This window comes from Oncorhynchus mykiss, chromosome 10 (assembly GCF_013265735.2).
Source record: "Oncorhynchus mykiss isolate Arlee chromosome 10, USDA_OmykA_1.1, whole genome shotgun sequence".
Taxonomy (NCBI): domain Eukaryota; kingdom Metazoa; phylum Chordata; class Actinopteri; order Salmoniformes; family Salmonidae; genus Oncorhynchus; species Oncorhynchus mykiss.
The window spans coordinates 30465683-30486914 of NC_048574.1; the positions used below are offsets into that span (position 1 = coordinate 30465683).

At 43.4% G+C, this 21232-nt stretch overlaps 1 protein-coding gene across 7 annotated transcripts in view; it reads right to left on the reverse strand.

The window, feature by feature from the left end:
- LOC110533635 (active breakpoint cluster region-related protein) overlaps positions 1-21232 on the reverse strand; it is a 248837-nt gene that overhangs the window by 1884 nt on the left and 225721 nt on the right. For 3 of the 7 annotated variants that reach the window (XM_036990049.1, XM_036990052.1, XM_036990053.1), the window contains 6 exons: positions 7652-7711; positions 7131-7240; positions 5505-5644; positions 3746-3880; positions 3450-3555; positions 506-671 (listed from right to left, as the gene is read on the reverse strand). In XM_036990049.1, coding sequence (XP_036845944.1) covers positions 506-671; positions 3450-3555; positions 3746-3880; positions 5505-5644; positions 7131-7240; positions 7652-7711 — 717 coding nt within the window. Of the gene's footprint in view, positions 1-505; positions 672-3449; positions 3556-3745; positions 3881-5504; positions 5645-7130; positions 7241-7651; positions 7712-18899; positions 19532-21232 lie in introns of those variants that run through there. The other 4 variants (XM_036990050.1, XM_036990054.1, XM_036990055.1 and 1 more) reach the window with 3 other exon arrangements.

The window sequence follows — 21232 nt, forward strand, 5'->3', positions numbered from 1 at the left end:
TGAGTATCTGCATACTCATCTATCCACTAAACATATGGAGATTTAATAAGTCACTGCACAATAGTTGTCGCTGTCTTTACAGTTAATGATGAAATATAGCATGCTATTGTTAGCATTGGGGCATTTATTGTGATTTACAGTAGTCACTGTTTATATGCGCCCTAGAATAAGTCATTTGTGAACATGAAGCGGTTTCTCTCTCTCTCAGCACCGGGCGGAGCTCCAAGTGGTGCTTCTTAATTATAAATACAGCTGGGAGGCCAGACCTGGCTGACACGGGTAAAACACACACAACCCACTAAGCTACATTGGAGTACACACACACACCCACACAGATGTATGTAGATTCACACACCAACACAGATGTATGTAGATTCACACACACACCCACGCACTCACTCACTCACTCACTCACTCACTCACTCACTCACTCACTCACTCACTCACTCACTCACTCACTCACAAGCAAATGCACATGCACACACACACACACAGATGTACGCACCCAAGTCACACTGACCTGCGCCATGACGTCGTGTGACCAGATGTCAGAGGCCAGTGTGATGTGTCCCTTGGTGACCTCTGACTCAGAGGGTCTGAGCAGGGTGGGGCCAAACACTGTGCCCAGGTTGTGGAGGGACATCTTGTTAATGGGCTCCTTGTCAGCAACTCTGGAACACAAAACAGACAGATAGACCAGTCAGACTACAGCGATCACAGGGACAGATCAGTATTAGTTATTTTTCTAGTCATGCGACATGTTTTGCTGGTCTTGCCATGTTACTATGATGACTCATCTTCCCGTAGCAGTGACCGTCAGTGCAGCACAATATGTTTCTTCTACAAGGCCCATTGAATTTCTGAACTAAGTTACTGACTGCAGAGTGCACTGTCTGCACTGATGGATGTTAAAGAGCTGTACTGGGATCAGGCCACCATAATGGCTACATGGCGCAGTAGGGTTGTATTCTGACCCAGCGCTAGCACTGTAAACTGACCTCAGGCCTGCCCATAGGTAGAAATCTGATTCATATCTATGCACCTTCCTGCTTGCCTGCCAAACTCTGACATCCATTTCTATTGCAGCAGCTTCACACACACTATATAACCCCTCTACTGGGGATACACACCGCTCTAAGCTTTCTTTTCTCATTTTTCAATCTCACTGCAAGGATTAACTGAACACCAACTTCTGGGAGGAGGCGTGAGTGAAGTAACGTGTGACTGAAACTGGCAAGCAGCGCTACGCATTAAACTTGGTCTTAGTTCCCTCTAGTTCCTGTTATATAGCTAGAGGAGAATGATATACTCTCTGACACATTTTTCAGTCTCATTTGTCATTGTAAAATGTGATGAATTAGTGCCTCAGACGGCATATCAGACGGCTGATTGAGGACCCTTTAAATGTAGAATGTGTTTGTTTTCTATGACTGTTTTGTATCTCTGCTTTTCATATTGTATTGATGTGTATATTTTTGTAATTACACAGCTGTAAAAGAGACCTTGGTCTCAACATGACTGCCTGTTTAAATAAAAGTGACATAGAACCATTGTCTGCCCTGCAGTAGGAAACCATAACAAACACACGAAACTGATCTTTTAAAAGTCTGGTGGTGAAAACTATTACTGTACTCAGAGTATGAATAAGTCCCCACACAGGCCATTACTACTGTAGCTGATGACAGATGTGGGTGATCGGAGGAGACCCATAAGTGTTCCTGCCAATGCTAGTGGTTACCAGTCTGTGGTTGTACCCTCCTCTACCATGCCCTTCTAATTGAAGGCAGTTTTAACAGGCACCACCATGTCATCACATGTGGTTACACACTGCCTTTCCAGACTGGCACATGATTGGCCAAGACCATCACAGCTATATTCAAAGACAAAATGGTAGTAGAGAAGTCATTTTAGCAGTAGGGATGTCATTTTAGCAGTAGGGAAGTCATTTTAGCAGTAGAGAAGTCATTTTAGCAGTAGGGATGTCATTTTAGCAGTAGGGAAGTCATTTTAGCAGTAGGGATGTCATTTTAGCAGTAGGGAAGTCATTTTAGCAGTAGGGATGTCATTTTAGCAGTAGGGAAGTCATTTTAGCAGTAGGGAGCAGTAGGGAAGTCATTTTAGCAGTAGAGAAGTCATTTTAGCAGTAGGGATGTCATTTTAGCAGTAGGGAAGTCATTTTAGCAGTAGGGATGTCATTTTAGCAGTAGGGAAGTCATTTTAGCAGTAGGGAGCAGTAGGGAAGTCATTTTAGCAGTAGGGATGTCATTTTAGCAGTAGGGATGTCATTTTAGCAGTAGGGAAGTCATTTTAGCAGTAGGGATGTCATTTTAGCAGTAGGGAAGTCATTTTAGCAGTAGGGAAGTCATTTTAGCAGTAGAGAAGTCATTTTAGCAGTAGAGAAGTCATTTTAGCAATAGGGTTGTCATTTTAGCAGTAGGGTTGTCATTTTAGCAGTAGGGAGCAGTAGGGAAGTCATTTTAGCAGTAGGGAGCAGTAGGGAAGTCATTTTAGCAGTAGAGAAGTCATTTTAGCAGTAGGGATGTCATTTTAGCAGTAGTGAGTCATTTTAGCAGTAGGGAAGTCATTTTAGCAGTAGGGAAGTCATTTTAGCAGTAGGGAAGTCATTTTAGCAGTAGAGAAGTCATTTTAGCAGTAGGGATGTCATTTTAGCAGTAGGGAAGTCATTTTAGCAGTAGGGAAGTCATTCTAGCAGTAGGGAAGTCATTTTAGCAGTAGGGAAGTCATTTTAGCAGTAGGGATGTCATTTTAGCAGTAGGGATGTCATTTTAGCAGTAGGGATGTCATTTTAGCAGTAGGGATGTCATTTTAGCAGTAGGGAAGTCATTTTAGCAGTAGGGATGTCATTTTAGCAGTAGGGAAGTCATTTTAGCAGTAGGGAAGTCATTTTAGCAGTAGAGAAGTCATTTTAGCAGTAGGGAAGTCATTTTAGCAGTAGAGAAGTCATTTTAGCAGTAGGGATGTCATTTTAGCAGTAGGGAAGTAATTTTAGCAGTAGGGAAGTCATTTTTCATTGACATAAATGCATCCTTCCAACTGGACCATAACTCCTCAGTCTAGCTCCTTAACCTCACCACTAACGGGTTGGCTTAAAAGGGCCAGTGCATACTTGTCGTCTCTCCAGGGCCTGGGCACTGATGACTTTTCCCTCTGTCCTCTGTCTTATTGGGGCAGTCAGTCAGTGGCTAATGAGCGTTGTGCGGTCACAGTAGCAGGAGCACACCTCATGACCTCAGGCAGAGTGCAGCTGAACGTGAAGCTCTCCAGAACACAGTTTTATAGCAGGCTTAAAGAACCACTCGCATTGGTACCGTACTCTGGCCAGAACTCCTCCAATATCCAATCTGAATGTATTAGGCTGCCAGTTAATATGGCCCAACTGTCAACAGTAATGGTTACTAGCCTTTATGGTAGATTATGTGTGTGTGTACCTCTTGAGATGCTCCAGCAGGCTGAGGAAGGTAATGAGGTTAGGGTCAGGCAGAGAGCGCAGCAGGTGCATCATGCAGTTCTCCTTGGCTGCAGGGTCTGACAGAGCTGTAGAGAAGAGGAAGAGAGGGGAAAGAGGAGAAGAACAGAAGAGAATTTAAGAATTACCCCTCTACGGGGGAATATGAACCATCATTTCAATGTTGTGGTCTCAATAAAAACAAGGAATAACTCCCCTATAACTGACTATTGAGATGCATCCTAATTGTATTGGTATGGTCTGGGTCAGAGGTCGTACCTATACCCTCCATGAAGGCTGGGTACAGGCGGTCAGTGAGCAGGGGCTCTGGCAGCTCACGGAAGTACAGCTTCAGAGTCCCTGCAATGGCGTTGATGTCCATGTCACTCAACATCACAAGGATGTCTTTGCTATCTGTGGAGGGGAGAGAGGGATGGGGAGAGAAAAGGGGGAGAGAGAAAACAAAAACACACATGATCTCAAGGGAAGCGCATCAGCCTCAACCAAACAACTACTTCATTTCCAGACTGATCATTCTGGCTCCAGAGATGACATAACAAGCAAAAACACTGTTTAAAACCCAAAACCCAAACCACCAGTGATCTCAGCTCAGTGAGCCATGAACACAGCAGAGACACAGAGGGGGTTATCTTTGGTTTGGTCTAGGGGCCGTGACAGAGACATGGGTATCAGACTGTTAAACAGCCACCACTGTTTAACATTGAGTGGCTGCTGCCAACACACTGACTCAACTCCAGCCACTTTAATAATGGGAATTGATGGGAAATGATCACTAGCCACTTTAAACAATGCTACCTAATATAATGTTTACATACCCTACATTATTCATCTCATATGTATATGTATATACTGTACTCTATATCATCTACTGCATCTTTATGTAATACATGTATCACTAGCCACTTTAACTATGCCACTTTGTTTACATACTCATCTCATATGTATATACTGCACTCAATACCATCTACTGTATCTTGCCTATGCCGCTCTGTACCATCACTCATTCATATATCTTTATGTACATATTCTTTATCCCCTTACACTTGTGTGTATAAGACAGTAGTTTTGGAATTGTTAGTTAGATTACTTGCTGGTTATTACTGCATTGTCGGAACTAGAAGCACAAGCATTTTGCTACACTCGCATTAACATCTGCTAACCATGTGTATGTGACAAATACAATTTGATTTGATTTGATCCCAAATAGCACCCAATTCCATATACAGTGCACAACTTTTGACCATAGGGGGACCTTCAGCCTGGCTGTAAAGAGCCATAGAGCTCTGGTCAAAAGCAATGAAATATAGAAGTAATAGGGTGCCATTTGGGATGCACTCTGGTACTCCCAGGGAGGACAACACACAGCTGACAGCTGCAGCTCCCCTGTGCTCTTCCTGCCCTTTCCCACAACTCGCTCTGTTAATAGCCAGGCTGAAGACCCTCTGCCATGGGCCTGCTAGCCTGATCCCGGCACACCGCACAACATGGAGGATGGAAGGAGAGGAACGACAGGACAGCTCAGGAGGAGACTTGTGTTGATAATGTAGGGTCTGGAGTTATTTCTGATAATATAACCTGACCAGGAGAAACTCATGGCCCTAGTTATAGCAAACAATAGGAACACCTTCCTAATACTGAGTTTCAGCCCCCCCCCCCCCCTTTTGCCTTCAGAATAGCCTTAATTCGTTGTGCCATGGACTCTACAATCACATGTTTTGTCTTGCCCTTTGACCCTCTGAATGGGACACATACACAATCCATGTCTCAATTGTCTCAAGGCTTAAAAATCCTTCTTTAACCTGTCTCCTCCCCTTCATTTACACCGATTGAAGTGTATTTAACAGGTGACACCTGGTCAGTCTATGTCATGGAAAGAGCAGGTGTCCTTAATGTTTTCTATACTCAGTTTATAGGCCCAGAGTTATGCCTGGTCAGGTCCCATGGACAAGACAATCTCCTGGTTCTATTGATGAAGACAGGTATATTTTACAGTGTTGGTAGTATGAGTGTTTCTTACTGGTGTCGAATGCTGCTTTGAGGGCCTGGATGTCAGTGGCCACCCCTGAGATCCTGTAGATTCCCACCTCGTCGATCCCCCTCTTCTCTACCTCCTCAATGCACTGACGGACTATGTAAGGCACCTTGGAGCGCTCACGCCTGTTGGGGGACAAACCCAACACACATCAGAATTGATATTACAGCACGGCCCCTTTCAAATAACATTAATGCTAATCGTAGCGATCAAACAAACTGTACAGAAAGATTATAGAGAGGGGTTTATCCTGAAGTTATGAAGTTTTAACTACACATAGTGACTTATAGTGCTCCTTCAGAAAGTATTCACACCCCTTGCCTTTTTCCACGTTTTGTTGTTTTGCAAGGTAGGATTAAAATGGATTAAATTCTAAATTCAACCCCAAGTAAACACGTTAGAATCACCTTTGGCAGCGATTCAAGCACTGTCAAGTTGATTGTTGATCATTGCTAGACAGCCATTTTCAAGTCTTGCCATTATTTTCAAGTAAAATTAAGTAAAAACTAACCACACCACTCAAGATCATTCATTCATTCATCTAGTCTTCGTAAGCAACTCCAGTGTATATTTGGCCTTATGTTTTAGGTTATTGTCCTGCTCTATTGCGTTTATTTTTATCCAAAAAAACTCCCAAGTCATTGCCAATGACAAGCATATCCATAACATGATGCAGCCACCACCATGCTTGAAAATATGAAAAGTGGTATTCAGTGATGTGTTGAGTAGGATTTGCCCCAAACATAAGGCTTTGTATTCAAGACAAAGTTAAGTTCTAATCCCATTTTTTTGTGCAGTTTTATTTTAATGCGTTATTGCAAACAGGATGCATATTTTGGAATATTTTTATTCTGTACAGGCTTCTTTTCACATGTCATTTAGGTTAGTATTGTGGAGTAACTAACGTTGTTGATCCATCCTCAGTTTTCTCCTACACACCAATTAAACTCTAACCAGCCTCATAGTGAAATTTCTGAGCGATTTCCTTCCTCTCCGGCAACTGAGTCAGGAAAGATGCCTGTATCATTGTAGTGATACACCATGTAAAGTATAATTAATAACGTCACCATGCTGAAAGGGATATTCAATGTCTGTTTCTAATATTTTTTAAACGTCATCTACCTATTGGTGCCCTTCTTTGCGAGGCATTGGTCTTTGTGGTTGAATCTGTGTTTGAAATGAACTGCTTGACTGAGGGACGTTACAGATAATTGTATGTGTGGGGTACAAAGATGAGGAAGTCATAAAAAAAATCATGTTAAACACTATTATTGCACACATGCAACTTATTATGTGACTTGTTAAGCACATTTTTACTCCTGAACTTATTTAGCCTTGCCATAACAAAGGGGTTGAATACTTATTGACTCAAGACATTTCAGCTTTTAATTTTTAATACATTTGTAGAAATGTCAAAAAACATAATTCCACTTTGACATTATGGGGTATTTGTGTGTAGGCCAGTGACACAAATTGAAATCGAATTGAATCCATTTTAAATTCAGGCTGTAACACAACAAATAATGTAACAGGTCAAAGGGTGTGAATACTTTCTGAAGGCACTGTAGTTTGTTCATTACTTTATTATGAGAGAAATTCAACATGGCGTACTTTGTCACAATACTGATTTTGACCCCGAACACCCCACTCTGTTTTTTGGAGGGCGTTCTCTTCAGACTCAAGTCCCGACTAGTAAACTTCATGGAGAACTCCACCTTGATCTGTGGGAAACAATACATACAACGTGTCAAACAATCTGCATTATTTTATTTTCTTATTTGACAGGGATTATGTACCGTGAACATTGCAGCAGCTTTTAGTGACACAGCTCATCTGCTCGTAAAGATAATATTGCATTGTCTCTGGCGAACTATAACAAGCTACATTATAATATCCACACACTAAGCCCTGACAAGTCATCTTCTATTGATGGGGTTGAATGGGTAAATGACTGACAGGACCAGGAATGGAATTAGGAAATCAAGGGCTGGTTTCTTGGACACAGATGAAGCCTAGTCCTAGATTAAAAAGCATGTTCAGTGGAGATTCAACATTGAAAGAGCTTCTTAGTCCAAGAAAAGGCTTGATCTGGGTCTGGCAAACTGGCCCCAAAGGTTCCTGGTGTCCCTTACCCCATTCATCTCTATGACGTCCACGTGCCAGTTCTTCGACTGCACCGTCTGGGGGTCCAGCTGAAATACAAAGAGAAAGAACGTGATTAAGTTTCCTTCGTTATATTCTCTGCCCATGCCATAATCGATGCATAACCTCATAGGAGACTGAGAGAAGGTATGACAAGAGCAGTGAGTGTTCAAATACACGTACAGTGTCATGGACACAATCACATGGACCCTCACAGAACGCACTCCTTGTATCGTAAATGTACAACTGCACTCTAGCAGAGACACTAAAGCCTTATTTCTGGCATGGTGCCTGTGTGATGTGTTCTTCTTGTGTTAACTTAATCTGACTGTCACTACACCACAGTACCTAGCCAGCTCTCTGAGTACCCAGGGTTCACTGCACTGGAGGAATTAGTCTGTTTATTAGGACACAAACATGAAGACGTCATGTTATGTTAACTTCAACTATGTTTTGTGTTGTACTTGTTCTTCTATAACCACACCCCTGGACCTAGCCAGCTCTGGACTTCTGCCTACCCAGGGTTCACTGCTCTCTCGCTCTCTCTTTCAAGCACCTGTCCCATATGTGTCCCTCCCGTCATGCTCTGGTGAGGTTCTGAAGAGCTCCTTTAAAGTCCAGCCAAGAGAACAAAGAGGCCACGTTACAGTTTGTTTTCCGAGACGAGACTCTCCCTTCAACATGGGCAGGAGGAGGGGGGCTATTTTCTGACTGCTGCTACGTGGAGAGAAAATAAGACCCCGTTTTCCTTTTGCCTCCTCAATGGAAATTCCCAGACTGGCCTGTCTATATTTAAATAACCAAAAATCCCTGGGAACTTCAGATTCAACTGCAGTTTTTCTTTTCTCCTCCATATAAAATTTACAGGATGCTGACATCTGATAAAGTTAAATGGGCTTTGCCCCATGTGTGGATGGAGCAGTGGTGCACGCTGGGTAATGTGTGTGTGTATGTTTAGACTGAGAGGAACCTCTGTAGCCTAGCCAGCCTGAGGGCTCTGTGTGGGTCTGTCCCTACCTAATGAAAGTGATCATCTCTGCATTAAAACACACAATATTTCCTCTTTCATGCATCATGAAACAGTCCATTCAGTCCTCTACTGGGCTAACTAACTAATGTATCACATTTCCCTCCTTTCACTAATGTGAACAAGAATCACATTGATTGAGATGAAAATACACCACACAAGAAAGCCCCCTTTTTCAAATCAGTAAATCACAAATATAGGCTAACACACAACAATGGAAGCACTGCTGCTGCCCTTTCTGTTCACTACCATTTTATTGATATCGCTAGTGCCCAGTTTCATCTTGTTCCTGTTAGTTCTTGTAAGCTGAACTGTCATCTGGTTGTAGGCCAAGTTCTTTGTAGCTCTGCTGAAATGCTTGTGGGTAGAGACAGGGCAGTGTGTTCTTTAAGAAAGTGAGACAGGGACAGGGGTTGTGTTTTTCCCATTTACGTATGGCTGTCTCTAGGGGTAAGCAGTGGCCATGAAAATGACTGCCTCACACGCTTCAGCCTGCTCAGTAGCAGAGGCAGAGCTGGGCAGTTTTCTCATGCTGCCTTGGGAGAATAGAGCTCTGACATGATGTATGATGAGAAGCAAACCCCAGATACATCCGCCTGAATTTAAAATGGATTACATTTTGATTTTGTGCCACTGATCTACACACAACACAATGTCAGAGTGGAATTTTGTTTTTAGACATTTTTACAAATTAATTAAAAGCTGAAATGTCTTGAGTCAATAAGTATTCAACCCCCTTTGTTATGACAAGCCTAAATACATTCAGGAGTAAAAATATGCCTAACAATTAACATAATAAGTTGCGTGTACTCATTCTGTGTGCAATAATAGTGATTACATGATTTTTGAATGAGTACCCCATCGCTGTACCCCACACATACAATTATTTGTAATTTGAGTAGCGAATTTCAAGCATAGATTCAACCACAAAGACTAGAGAGGTTTTCCAATGCCTCAAGAAGAAGGGCACCCATTGGTAGATTAAAAAAAGCAGACATGGAATATCCCTTTGAGCATGGTGAAGTTATTATTTACACTTTGGATGGGGTATCAATACACCCAGTTACTACAAAGACACAGGCATCCTTCCTAACACAAATCATTATGTTTGGGGAAAATCCGACAACATCCCTGAGTACCACTTCATATTTTCAAGAACGGTGGTGGCTGCATCATGTTAAGGTATAAAATAAATGGAATAGAGCTAAGCACAGGCAAAATCCTAGAGGAAAACTTGGTTCAGTCTGCTTTCAAACAGACACTGGGAGACAAATACACCTTTCAGCAGGACAATAACCTAAAAACACAAGGCCAAATATACACTGGAGTTGCTTGCCAAGACGACAATGGATGTTTCTGAGTGGCCTAGTTAAAGTTGTTACTTAAATCAGCTTGAAAATCTATGGCAAGACTTAAAAATGTCTGTCTAGCAATGATCAACAACCAACTTGACAGAGCTTGAAAAATGTAAAAAAAGAATAATGAGCAAATATTTCCAGGTGCGCAAAGCTCTTAGAGACTTACCCAAAAAGACTCACAGCTGTAATCGCTGCCAAAGGTGTTTCCACTCAGGGGGTTGAATACTTATCTTAATCAAGCTATTATATTGTTTTTTTTGTCATTCATCTTTAGAAAATGCTAGAATTTTTCTTACACTTTGACCTTTGAGTATGTTTTGTAGATTGTTAAACAAAAATACAATTATATCCATTTGAATCCCAATTTGTAACAACTAAATGTAAAAAAGACCAAGTGTGTAAATACTTTCTGAAGGCACTCTATATAAGTCTCAGCTTTTCCACCTAGCTTACACTGAACTTGTTACACTGTGTTAGATACACACACCGCAGCCACTGACTAGCATAGCAGTTCTACAACAAGGAGCTAATACCTTTAATACACAGATTCAGCAGCTCCCTGTGTATACCATTACTACCTTCCTAGATGATGTGCTTGTCTGTCTTAAGCCGCATAATCGTTTATTGCTGAGCGAGCGCAAGGCCAACACACTCACTTTCTCGTAACTTTACATTAAGCTAGCACTCATAAAAGTTTGTATTTAGGGAGTCTAATTACCTAATAAAAAAACGTTTTTGAATTAATTACTCTGACACCTATTACCATTAGGGGAGATTTTGTCAATAGGGTTTGGGCATTTAACAAGGTTGCCCTAATCATGGCTATGGTATCCTCACTACTGTACTGTAATCCCCCCAAATCAATCCCTAAAAACTTAATGCAGTACCTCTCCCCTCTCTCAATTACGGTCTACGGCTCTACGCACTTCTCAATAGACAATTTTTTGTTGTTGTCAAATTGGGTTATACAAATACGAAGAGCCTAACTACTATGTCTGACCCTGTAAAGTAACACATTTCACTGCACCTATCTGGTGTATGTGACAATAAAACATATTTATTTTAAATTGTTATGCAGCTGAGCAGAGCGTAGTCAAGCGCACCCATTTCCCCTCAATCACTCCACCGTTCACCTCTAATACTCTGCTGCTTTATTCAAAACTCCAGGAAGAACTTCTGCCCCAATTTATCAGTTTTCCTTTCCTTGCCTGGGAAGGAGGAGAGACCAAAGTGCCACTGATTCAGTACGGTGCTACACTATATTCTCAACCTATCACAAAGGATGGATAGATGGGGGCAAGATAGATAGGTTGCTTTGGAAAGAATGATCTCCCCAACGTGACTTGGGGTTATGCCCATCTGGCTAGTAAAACAACAGGAGATGAGGAAAAAATAAGTTGTCTTGAGTGAAACCAATCAGAGGGGAGACTATATGAGGTGAAGCATGAACAAAAACAGAAAGGGGGCGGGTCCTCAAAGTATTTTTTATTCCAAATCCAAGAGATGAATCACAAAGCCAAATCCTCTCTCTCCAGAGAATCCTTGAAACATATTATTAGCCTGTGTTTGTAGAAGAAAGACAGGCTGGTGAAACACAGGCTGGTGGAAGGATATGGGATATTAAAATCAGTAAATCACAAATATAGGAAATCCTAAACCAAACAATGGTTCCAATTAGGACCTTGTCACTCCTCCAGAGGTCAAAGCCTCCTTTATGCGGCCTAAAACGCCGTGACTGAATGGGGAGAGGATCATAATACATGATGTAGGTCAGATGATACTGTAACAATGCATATCCACACTGACTACACTGTACAATCAGCTTTCATGTGGAACAGAACATACTGCATATAGAAAAACAGAAGAATTCTGAGAGTGTGAGTTCGAGTGGATGAGTAGCAATGAGGTGTGTTCCTTTTAGCCAGCATGATGCTCTGTTTTGTGGGAACACACTGTTCTCTGAGCGACCCCTAGGCTGAGGGCCGACTCTCCTGGTGTGTGTGTGTGTGTCTGTTGCAATGCTATTCGAGTGGGCTGGGAACATGGTGATCTGGCTGTGGATCGGGGGGCTCAGCTGGGGAAGTTAGTGGTCCCTCCCTATCTCAACACAGCCAGTACAGAGCACCTGGTTGAGAGACCTAGCTAGACACACACACACACACACACACACACACACACACAGTTAATATGACAAGCGAGAGGGGGAAAGAATTGATACATGGAAAGTCAGTGGATGAGAAGAGAGCCACTCAGGTTACTGTGATGTCAGCTCTCTTCTATGTATAGTGTGGTATAGACCAGTGGACATGTGGCTGACACTTGTTCTAAGGTGCCTCCACTGAGTATACATCAAACATACATGTGCAGAAAGGCAGGCAAAACACACAGTACACACACATACTGTACCGTACATAGTGAGAAGCCCTTCTACTGATCCCACTGCTGTTGCCAACGGGGGACAGAGCACAGCACAGGCAGGGTTGAAGTAGTTTGAAAAACAGATGCCGAGGTCCCTCTGGAGATGTTCCTATTCTAAATCCATCTCTTACTGAACTCTCTGCAACCCTCCTGAGGATACTGTGGTATAATGTATCTACAACACAGCCAGTCTCCATCACCATAACCCAGGTACCTGCTTCTCACATAGGACATAAAATGACAGATCTAGATTTTGGTTTATGGATGACGCATGTAAAAAAATAAAAACTGTCATGGCTTCCGTTCTGAGGACGGAAAACAACCTCTAGGATGTATGTGGAACTTCAAAGCACTGGAAGTTATCAAAACATGGCAATATAGTAAGTGAACAATGCCATCAGGGAAGAAAAGTGTGCACTCTGATTACACAAACGCTTGCCAAAGTCTTTAATTAATCCATTGTTAGATTAACAGGGAGTGATTTTTTAAAGCAGAACTTAATTAGGATGAAGTATGAACTTTTGATACGGCAAATTCATTAATTCCTCTTAATATTTCCTTTGTGCTTTGCTACTTTCCTTGTACCTCTCACTTTCTGTTCACTGGGAGATTACATTCAAATATTCATTCTGTGACTGACTGTTCTGTTTTAAATGAACAATAAGCAGCAATGTTCCCATCCGGTTTAATTAGAAACTAACTAGCTCAACTGCATGGGCAGTGGGTTTCATTTAATTAAAAACAGAAACCTGGGATTGTTTTTTTGTTTATTAAGACCTCTACAAACAAGAGCATCATTCTTTTTTCTGCTGACAGATTATATTACTGGCCTGATGATTGTAACAAAAACAAAGCAATATGAGTTGACAATATTTTGAATCTAAATTTAGCTGCAGATGAACATAAGAGTGAATATACATAACATAGCTATGTAAAATGTTAACATCACTCTACTTATTAATAATATGATGCTTTGGTAAACAGCTGCTGATGTCATTATAGACAAGTGAAGTGTAAGGCCTTTTGACTCTGTTGTCATGAGCTTCCAGACAAAACTTCCTGGTTTGAGCCTAACCAGCACGCATTCTCAGCAGGCAGAGAGTTATGATTGGCCAAGGACCAGCCTAAGCATCCTATCACAACCCCTAAGGGCAAAGTGTCTCAGGCATACAGTATAAGATCCAACTTCATAAACATCATGCAACATAAAGGCATCTGCTTTAACACAAGGCTAACACAACAGCCTGTTCCTGCCTGCAGCACGCACGACTAACACGGATGATTTACAGGTAGTACAGGAGAGGGTGACCTCTCTGATAATCCCCAGCAGGGACACTAATGTTCTCACAGTTCTGTACACTACAGCGTGTGGTCCCATGCAGGCCAGCCTCACAGTAGCCTGGACAAAAAGGACAGAGAGGAAGAGAAAGAGACAGAAAGTCAGAGCGAAAGGGAGAAAGAGAGTATGTTGAGTCCTTGGGCTTCCTTATGTCAAACCCGAGAATAAAATACATGTAAGCAGCTGACTTTCAATGATAGGCTGTTACCACAACTTATCTGTTTTATCTTCTGTTAACTCAATCATATGTAGAAGGGTTTTCCAATCGCATTATCAAACACATTATCAATCCCTTGATGACCTTCTTTTGGTCTTGGATGGAAAGTTTGAATTTTTTATTAGTCCATAATGTAGCTGTAATTAGAGTATTTACAGTGATAATATGGGTCATCCAAAAAAGTGCTTGTATAGGTCATTTATAGGCAGGTAGATAAACAGCATTTGGAAACACCATTGATACCGTATGAGAGGGTATTTTGTTTCCCTTTCATTCCTCTAGTCCAGCCGAATGCTAACACTCTGTGTAGGTACAGTAGCAGGGGTTGGAACCGGTTCAAGGAACAGAACCGAGGAGCGGAAACAGAACCGGGAACGAAAGTTCTCTCTGGTGTTCCGGAACAGAACCGTTATTTTAAATTCTTGAGAACCGGTTTCTAATGCCTCTGTTGAGTTCATGTGTTAAAAAAATGAATGAAAAGGAACTATATGAACCATTACTTTTTTGGTTCGAACCGGTTCAGAACTTTATTATACAGAACTTTACTATAAAAATAGTGGTTCTGTTCAGAACGATTGGAAAATCCTTTTGGTAGACACTGGTTAGCCAAACCGACCCACCACTCTTATGAACCCAGACCACGGAGGGTTTGTAATGAGCCCTACCAAAGGCTTGAGTGGTTTAACACTCCTAGACTAATTGGATGATTCATGTAGGCCCCATCGAGGGAGGGATAGAGCGAGAGAGAGGGAGAACGACCCTGATATTCCCACTTAGCCAAAAAATACCCACTCTTCCACCAGGGGCAGCAGGTTTGACCCAGCCCAGCCGGGAGAAAGTCATCCTGGGTACCAGCCTGAGGATGCTCCCTTGCCTCCCTCCACCCCTCTGGAGCTCATTGGCCAGTCTGAGGGTGTCTGGTTGGGGATCGATGGGGGGTGAAGGGCTGGACCCCCCTGTAGTGACAGTCAGATTTATGACTGGCATTTTAAGGCCCTTCAAAGAGGCAAGTGTGATGAAACAGTAACATGTCATCTACACTAATCAGCATACTGAAATGGAACACCACCCTTTTATGTGTTGAGAAATATATTTAGGGATTGGGAGAGGGGGGAGAATTATGGTTATACTTTATTTTCTGTCATACCCAAACCAGCAGAACACTGCTTTTGTTCCGGTTTTAAGTCGGTTGCTTTTCATGATTATTTAATGGGACTTCTAGGGATACTGTAACTGACGCCCACCAAGGTGTAAAACACAATAACATGGCAAAATGGAAATTAGTATGGGAGAGGACATGGGTTCAGAACAAATGTAACAGAAAACATCATGATCATGGTGTTAAGAGTATAATATCTGATTCGGCCTCAGCCAGCCTAAGCTCTACTGGAGTCCCTGCTTCTGCTTCCTCTGCATTGTCTTAATTAGTGTTGTAAGAGGCATTGTCCTGTAAGCACCTCCCTTCCACTTTAAAACTCATCAACATGCTGCAGCTTACTCAACACACTACTCTTTCTCTGTCTAAATCTCACTATCTAATCTAAATCTGTTCTCAACACACACGCTCGCCTTCCTTTCTACCATCGACCTCTCAGCCTAAATGTCTATAAACACACACACTGCAGTCTGTTCAACAAAAACACACTGCAGTCTGTTCAACAAAAACACTGCTGCAGTCTGTTCAACAAAAACACACTGCAGTCTGTTCAACAAAAACACTGCTGCAGTCTGTTCAACAAAAACACACTGCAGTCTGTTCAACAAAAACACACTGCAGTCTGTTCAACAAAAACACTGCTGCAGTCTGTTCAACAAAAACACACTGCAGTCTGTTCAACAAAAACACTGCTGCAGTCTGTTCAACAAAAACACACTGCAGTCTGTTCAACAAAAACACACTGCAGTCTGTTCAACAAAAACACACTGCAGTCTGCAGTCTGTTCAACAAAAACACACTGCAGTCTGTTCAACAAAAACACACTGCAGTCTGCAGTCTGTTCAACAAAAACACACTGCAGTCCGGTTCAATATACATACTATTCCTCTCCCTCTTCCACACCCACTCTTTCCTTCCTCTCCCTCTTCCACACCCACTCTCTTTCCTTCCTCTCCCTCTTCCACACCCACTCTGTCTCTCTTTCCTTCCTCTCCCTCTTCCACACCCACTCTGTCTCTCTTTCCTTCCTCTCCCTCTTCCACACCCACTCTGTCTCTCTTTCCTTCCTCTCCCTCTTCCACACCCACTCTGTCTCTCTTTCCTTCCTCTCCCTCTTCCACACCCACTCTGTCTCTCTTTCCTTCCTCTCCCTCTCCCTCTTCCACACCCACTCTGTCTCTCTTTCCTTCCTCTCCCTCTTCCACACCCACTCTCTTTCCTTCCTCTCCCTCTTCTACACCCACTATCTTTCCTTCCTTCCTCTTCCACACCCACTCTTTTTACTTCCTCTCCCTCTTCTACACCCACTCTCTTTACTTCCTCTCCCACACCCACTCTTTACTTCCTCTCCCACACCCACTCTTTCCTTCCTCTCCCTCTTCTACACCCACTCTCTTTACTTCCTCTCCCTCTTCCACACCCACTCTTTCCTTCTTCTCCCTCTTCCACACCCACTCTCTTTCCTTCCTCTTCTACACCCACTCTTTACTTCCTCTCCCTCTTTCACACCCACTCTTTCCTTCCTCTCCCTCTTCCACACCCACTCTTTCCCTCCTCTCCCTCTTCCACACCCACCATCTCTTTACTTCCTCTCCCTCTTCCACACCCACTCTCTCTTTCCTCCCTCTCCCACACCCACCCTCTCTTTCCTTCCTCTCCCTCTTCCACACCCACTCTCTTTCCTTCCTCTCCCTCTTCCACACCCACTCTCTCTTTCCTTCCTCTCCCTCTTCCACACCCACTCTCTCTTTCCTTCCTCTCCGTCTTAACATCCTTTGACAGCATGAGAGTGGTATAGCAGAAATGTCAGGGATACTATAATCCCTCCAGTTCAATGCCTGATTCTCTGTGCTGCTGTAGGATAAATATGGTGGGGAATAAGTCAGACCCAGTCGGGTTTGGATCCGGACCAGACAGAGTTCATTCATAGACCTGACGTTTATTCAGACTCAACCATCAAAGACTCACTCAACATGAATGAATAAGACCACATAGCTGTGTGAAAGTATGCTTCTATGGGAGGATGTGTATGTGAGAGAGAGACTAGAGATGAACATGAAAGTGCATGATCAAGTGTGTGAAAATATGTGCAAGTGTGAGAGTAGGCATGTGTGTGTGAAGGTGTGTACTATACTGTGATTATGTAAGAGGTACAGAGTCAATATGGCTCTGTGTGTAAACTGAGTATATAGGAAACTAACATTGTGAGTGTGCAGCACTGAACAAACCAATTGTCTATGTCATTTAAATAGAAGAAGCAAAACAGCCCAAACAGATAAGACTGTCCTCTCTCCCAGATTCCCAGATCAAGCCTGAAGAGCGGGAGGACTCAGCCAGGGCTGTGGATAGGTCTGGGATCAGCTGAGATCAATGGGGGGATTTCTGCCTGTAATCCAGGTCTGCAGTGTCAGGCGAGACCAGCAGAGAGATTGACCTGTCAACTCCAGCCACCAGCAGCAGGAGGGTCTTTATTGACCTGTCTATAGATCTGGTATTCACAATAAGCTGCTCAGGGTTCATTATATTGCTTCCACATTTTGCCAGAGAAGCGCAATCTATTGAAATGATTTCATTAAATGTAAATGTGCTGTCCCCCCCTTCATCTATTCTGATTGAAGTGGATTTAACAAGTCACATCAATAAGGGATCATAGCTTTCACCTGGATTCACCTGGTCAGTCTGTCAAGGAAAGAGCATAATGATCCTAATGCTTTGTACTCAGTGTATGACGCAGTATAGTGGCTAATGGATACCAGCATACTGATATCAAACTGCCATATATTAACTGCCTCTGTAAAATATATGTGCTGCACATCTGCACCGGGGATAAAAACAGTATTTACTAAAAATAACCTCTTTCTCCTTCCTCTCACGCATGAGTCCTGACCTAGAACCTGAAGCTAAGGTCTGCGTGTGTGCGTGTTCCCCAGACAGAGGAGTCAGTCAAACTTGAAAGAGTAGTAAACTGCACCATGCGTCTCCACAACGTGTCATTGAGATGACAGTAATTAACCTGTCGGATCAGTAATTAGTCTCTACCCGGGTTACCATGTACCCTGCTGAGAGGATTGTGGGTCATAATTAAGTTCTACCAACAACACTCTGGCCTTAGATCAGTGTCTCAGGGTAATTCCTCTACAGGACAGCAGAGGGAGCAGTCTCACACTCTCAGCTACACCAAAACACCTCTGATTACCTTAACAGATCAGCAACCACACAGACAGAGGTATATCACCATTCAGCTTCACTGGCTTTACACTGAGGAGAGAGCTTGGAAAGATCAGAGTGGTAGATGTGGAAGGTGGATGAGAGGGTAAGAAAGTGAAAAGGGGGTGGGGAGGGGGAGGGTGTAGGGGAGTAATGGTCAAGGCTGTGAATTCAATTTACTGTAGCATCTCACACATACACAGTACTCAGAGCAATGAGACAGTTACTGCAGTTCCGCACCAACAGTACATTATACAAGTAAATGATCTCCTCTACCTAAATCTTTCATTTCCATACCAGCGTCATCTAACAACATCAGCACAGAGCATGGAGGCTTTAGTTGGAGTAACAGTACCAGTTACAGGTGTATATTTCACCACAGTGAATACAAGTACAGAGAGAAAGGGATGAAAACAAACACAGGAAAGAGAGAGTAAAAAGATGAACACAATGACAGAGGGACAACCGTGACTTAGCTGATCAAGAGAAAGAAAAGAAAGAAAGGAAAAAGGGGACCTTTTGTCTGAGGAGCTTGCTGCGCACACGACCCCATAGCTTTGCCCCGGTGTTGGTGTGCCTCTTGATGGCTGAGGAGGGGATTTGAGGCTGCTGAAGCTGCTGCTGGTTGTTCTGCTGGTCATCCTCCACACAGCACTGCTGCTCCAGCCGCTCACACACGGTGTTCAGGTTCACATCTGACACCAGGATTTCCGTCATCCTACCTGAGGCGTCGGCCCACGGGGTTATAATATGAACTAACTAGGAACAAAATCCCCAAGATAGCCGCTGTCCAGAAAAACCTCACGTCAAAGATCAACACTAAATACCAAGGTTGGGATTCTTTTAAATGTGGAGACTAGAAAAGTCTCTCTCAGTTGATGTTCATTTGGAAACTAAGATGAATAAAATAAGGTGAAAATTGAAGATAAGGCAGATAAGGAAGGCACAAAATTTGAGAGGCAGCTTCAGTCTGTGAGAACAGAGAATCCTGATCCTGACATGGTTTTCATTCTTCTAAAGCCGGAGAATTCCACACTGGTTCCTCTCTGGGATGTCAAGCTAATTCCACACTGTGCTGCTGCCAGCATCTCCACAGCTCACAATCTGATTTCCAGTAATGCAAGCAGAGAGAGGGAGAGGTGGAGCGAGAGAGAAAGAGGGAAGCAGAGAGACCGGGAGGGAGGGTGATGCAGGAGGAGGAGGGGGAGTGAATGAGCTGCTGCTGTTAACACCCATTTCTGTTTCTCCAGATGTGAGAACACACCTCCAAATAACAGAGAGAAGGAGAGCGAGAGAGATGACAAACCCTGCTCTGTGCCTTTCCTCATAGCCTTCATGCCTCTCATCCTTTCCCACAATTGGTAACCAATTAAGTGCGTAAAAAAGGAATAAGGAAGGTGAAGAAGAGAAGGAAAGAGAGAAGAGGGAGATGCGACCTCTAACAGGGTGATTTAGATCCCATCAGAAACAACCATATTTCCACAACATATAACGGAACCTCAAAATAACAAACTCTCCACAAATCAGAGTTTAACAAGGGTGGGAAAAAAGAGAGGCTAAATAATTTTAGCACCAAACACGGACACCTTCTCGTATCGTGACAAGAAGCACGTTTTTGTACTCTAAACCTTCCACCCCCCTCACTCCCGCTCTCTCCTCACCCTCTTTCTCTTCCCCTTTCTGTCCTTCTCCCTCTGTCGTCCTGTGTGCCTGTTGCCATGCATTTTTTCTAGATGACTTCTCCTCCACGCTTCCACACTCCACTGAGTCCTCTGTCCATTATGTGTGTGTGGGCTTCCACACTCCACTGAGTCCTCCGTCCATTATGTGTGTGTGGGCTTCCACACTCCACTGAGTCCTCCGTCAATTATGTGTGTGTGGGCTTCCACACTCCACTGAGTCCTCCGTCCATTATGTGTGTGTGGGCTTCCACACTCCACTGAGTCCTCCGTCCATTATGTGTGTGTGGGCTTCCACACTCCACTGAGTCCTCCGTCCATTATGTGTGTGTGGGCTTCCACACTCCACTGAGTCCTCCGTCCATTATGTGTGTGTGGGCTTCCACACTCCACTGAGTCCTCCGTCCATTATGTGTGTGTGGGCTTCCACACTCCACTGAGTCCTCCGTCCATTATGTGTGTGTGTGCTTCCACACTCCGCTGAGTCCTCCATCCATTATGTGTGTGTGGGCTTCCACACTCCACTGAGTCCTCCGTCAATTATGTGTGTGTGGGCTTCCACACTCCACTGAGTCCTCCGTCCATTATGTGTGTGTGTGCGTGTCTGTTCGCAACCGCGTGCGTGCGCATGCATATCCATGTGTGCTTGTGTGCATGGCTGTACTCCAACCACTCCCCTGCCTCCCCACACCCCCGCTCTCTCACCAGCCCAGAGGTCCACAGGGACAGACACAGGACTAATTGACCCCCAGCGGTTCCACTACGCTGGTTAACCCCTTACACACCACCTCCCCCAGCCATCCATCCACAAACATCAGGAAATCACTCATATCTATCCACCCTCTCTGGAGACCACCAGAGTGAATCAGTCCAAAAAGCAAGTTCTGCAGCCTCTAGTTTTGTCTTGTCTGGTTATTGTCCAGCCATGTGGTCAGGTGCTGCAAAGAAAGACCTAGAAAAACTGCAGCAGGCCCAGAACACAACGGCACATCTTGCTCTTCACTGTAATCAGAGGGCTAATATCAATACTATGCATTCTAGTATCTCTTAGCTAAGAGATGAGGAGAGACTGAATGCAGCACTTCTTATTTTTATAAGAAACATTGTGTTCAATTTCAAATAGTTTAAGTAGTCAACTTACACACAGCTCTGACACACACACACACACAC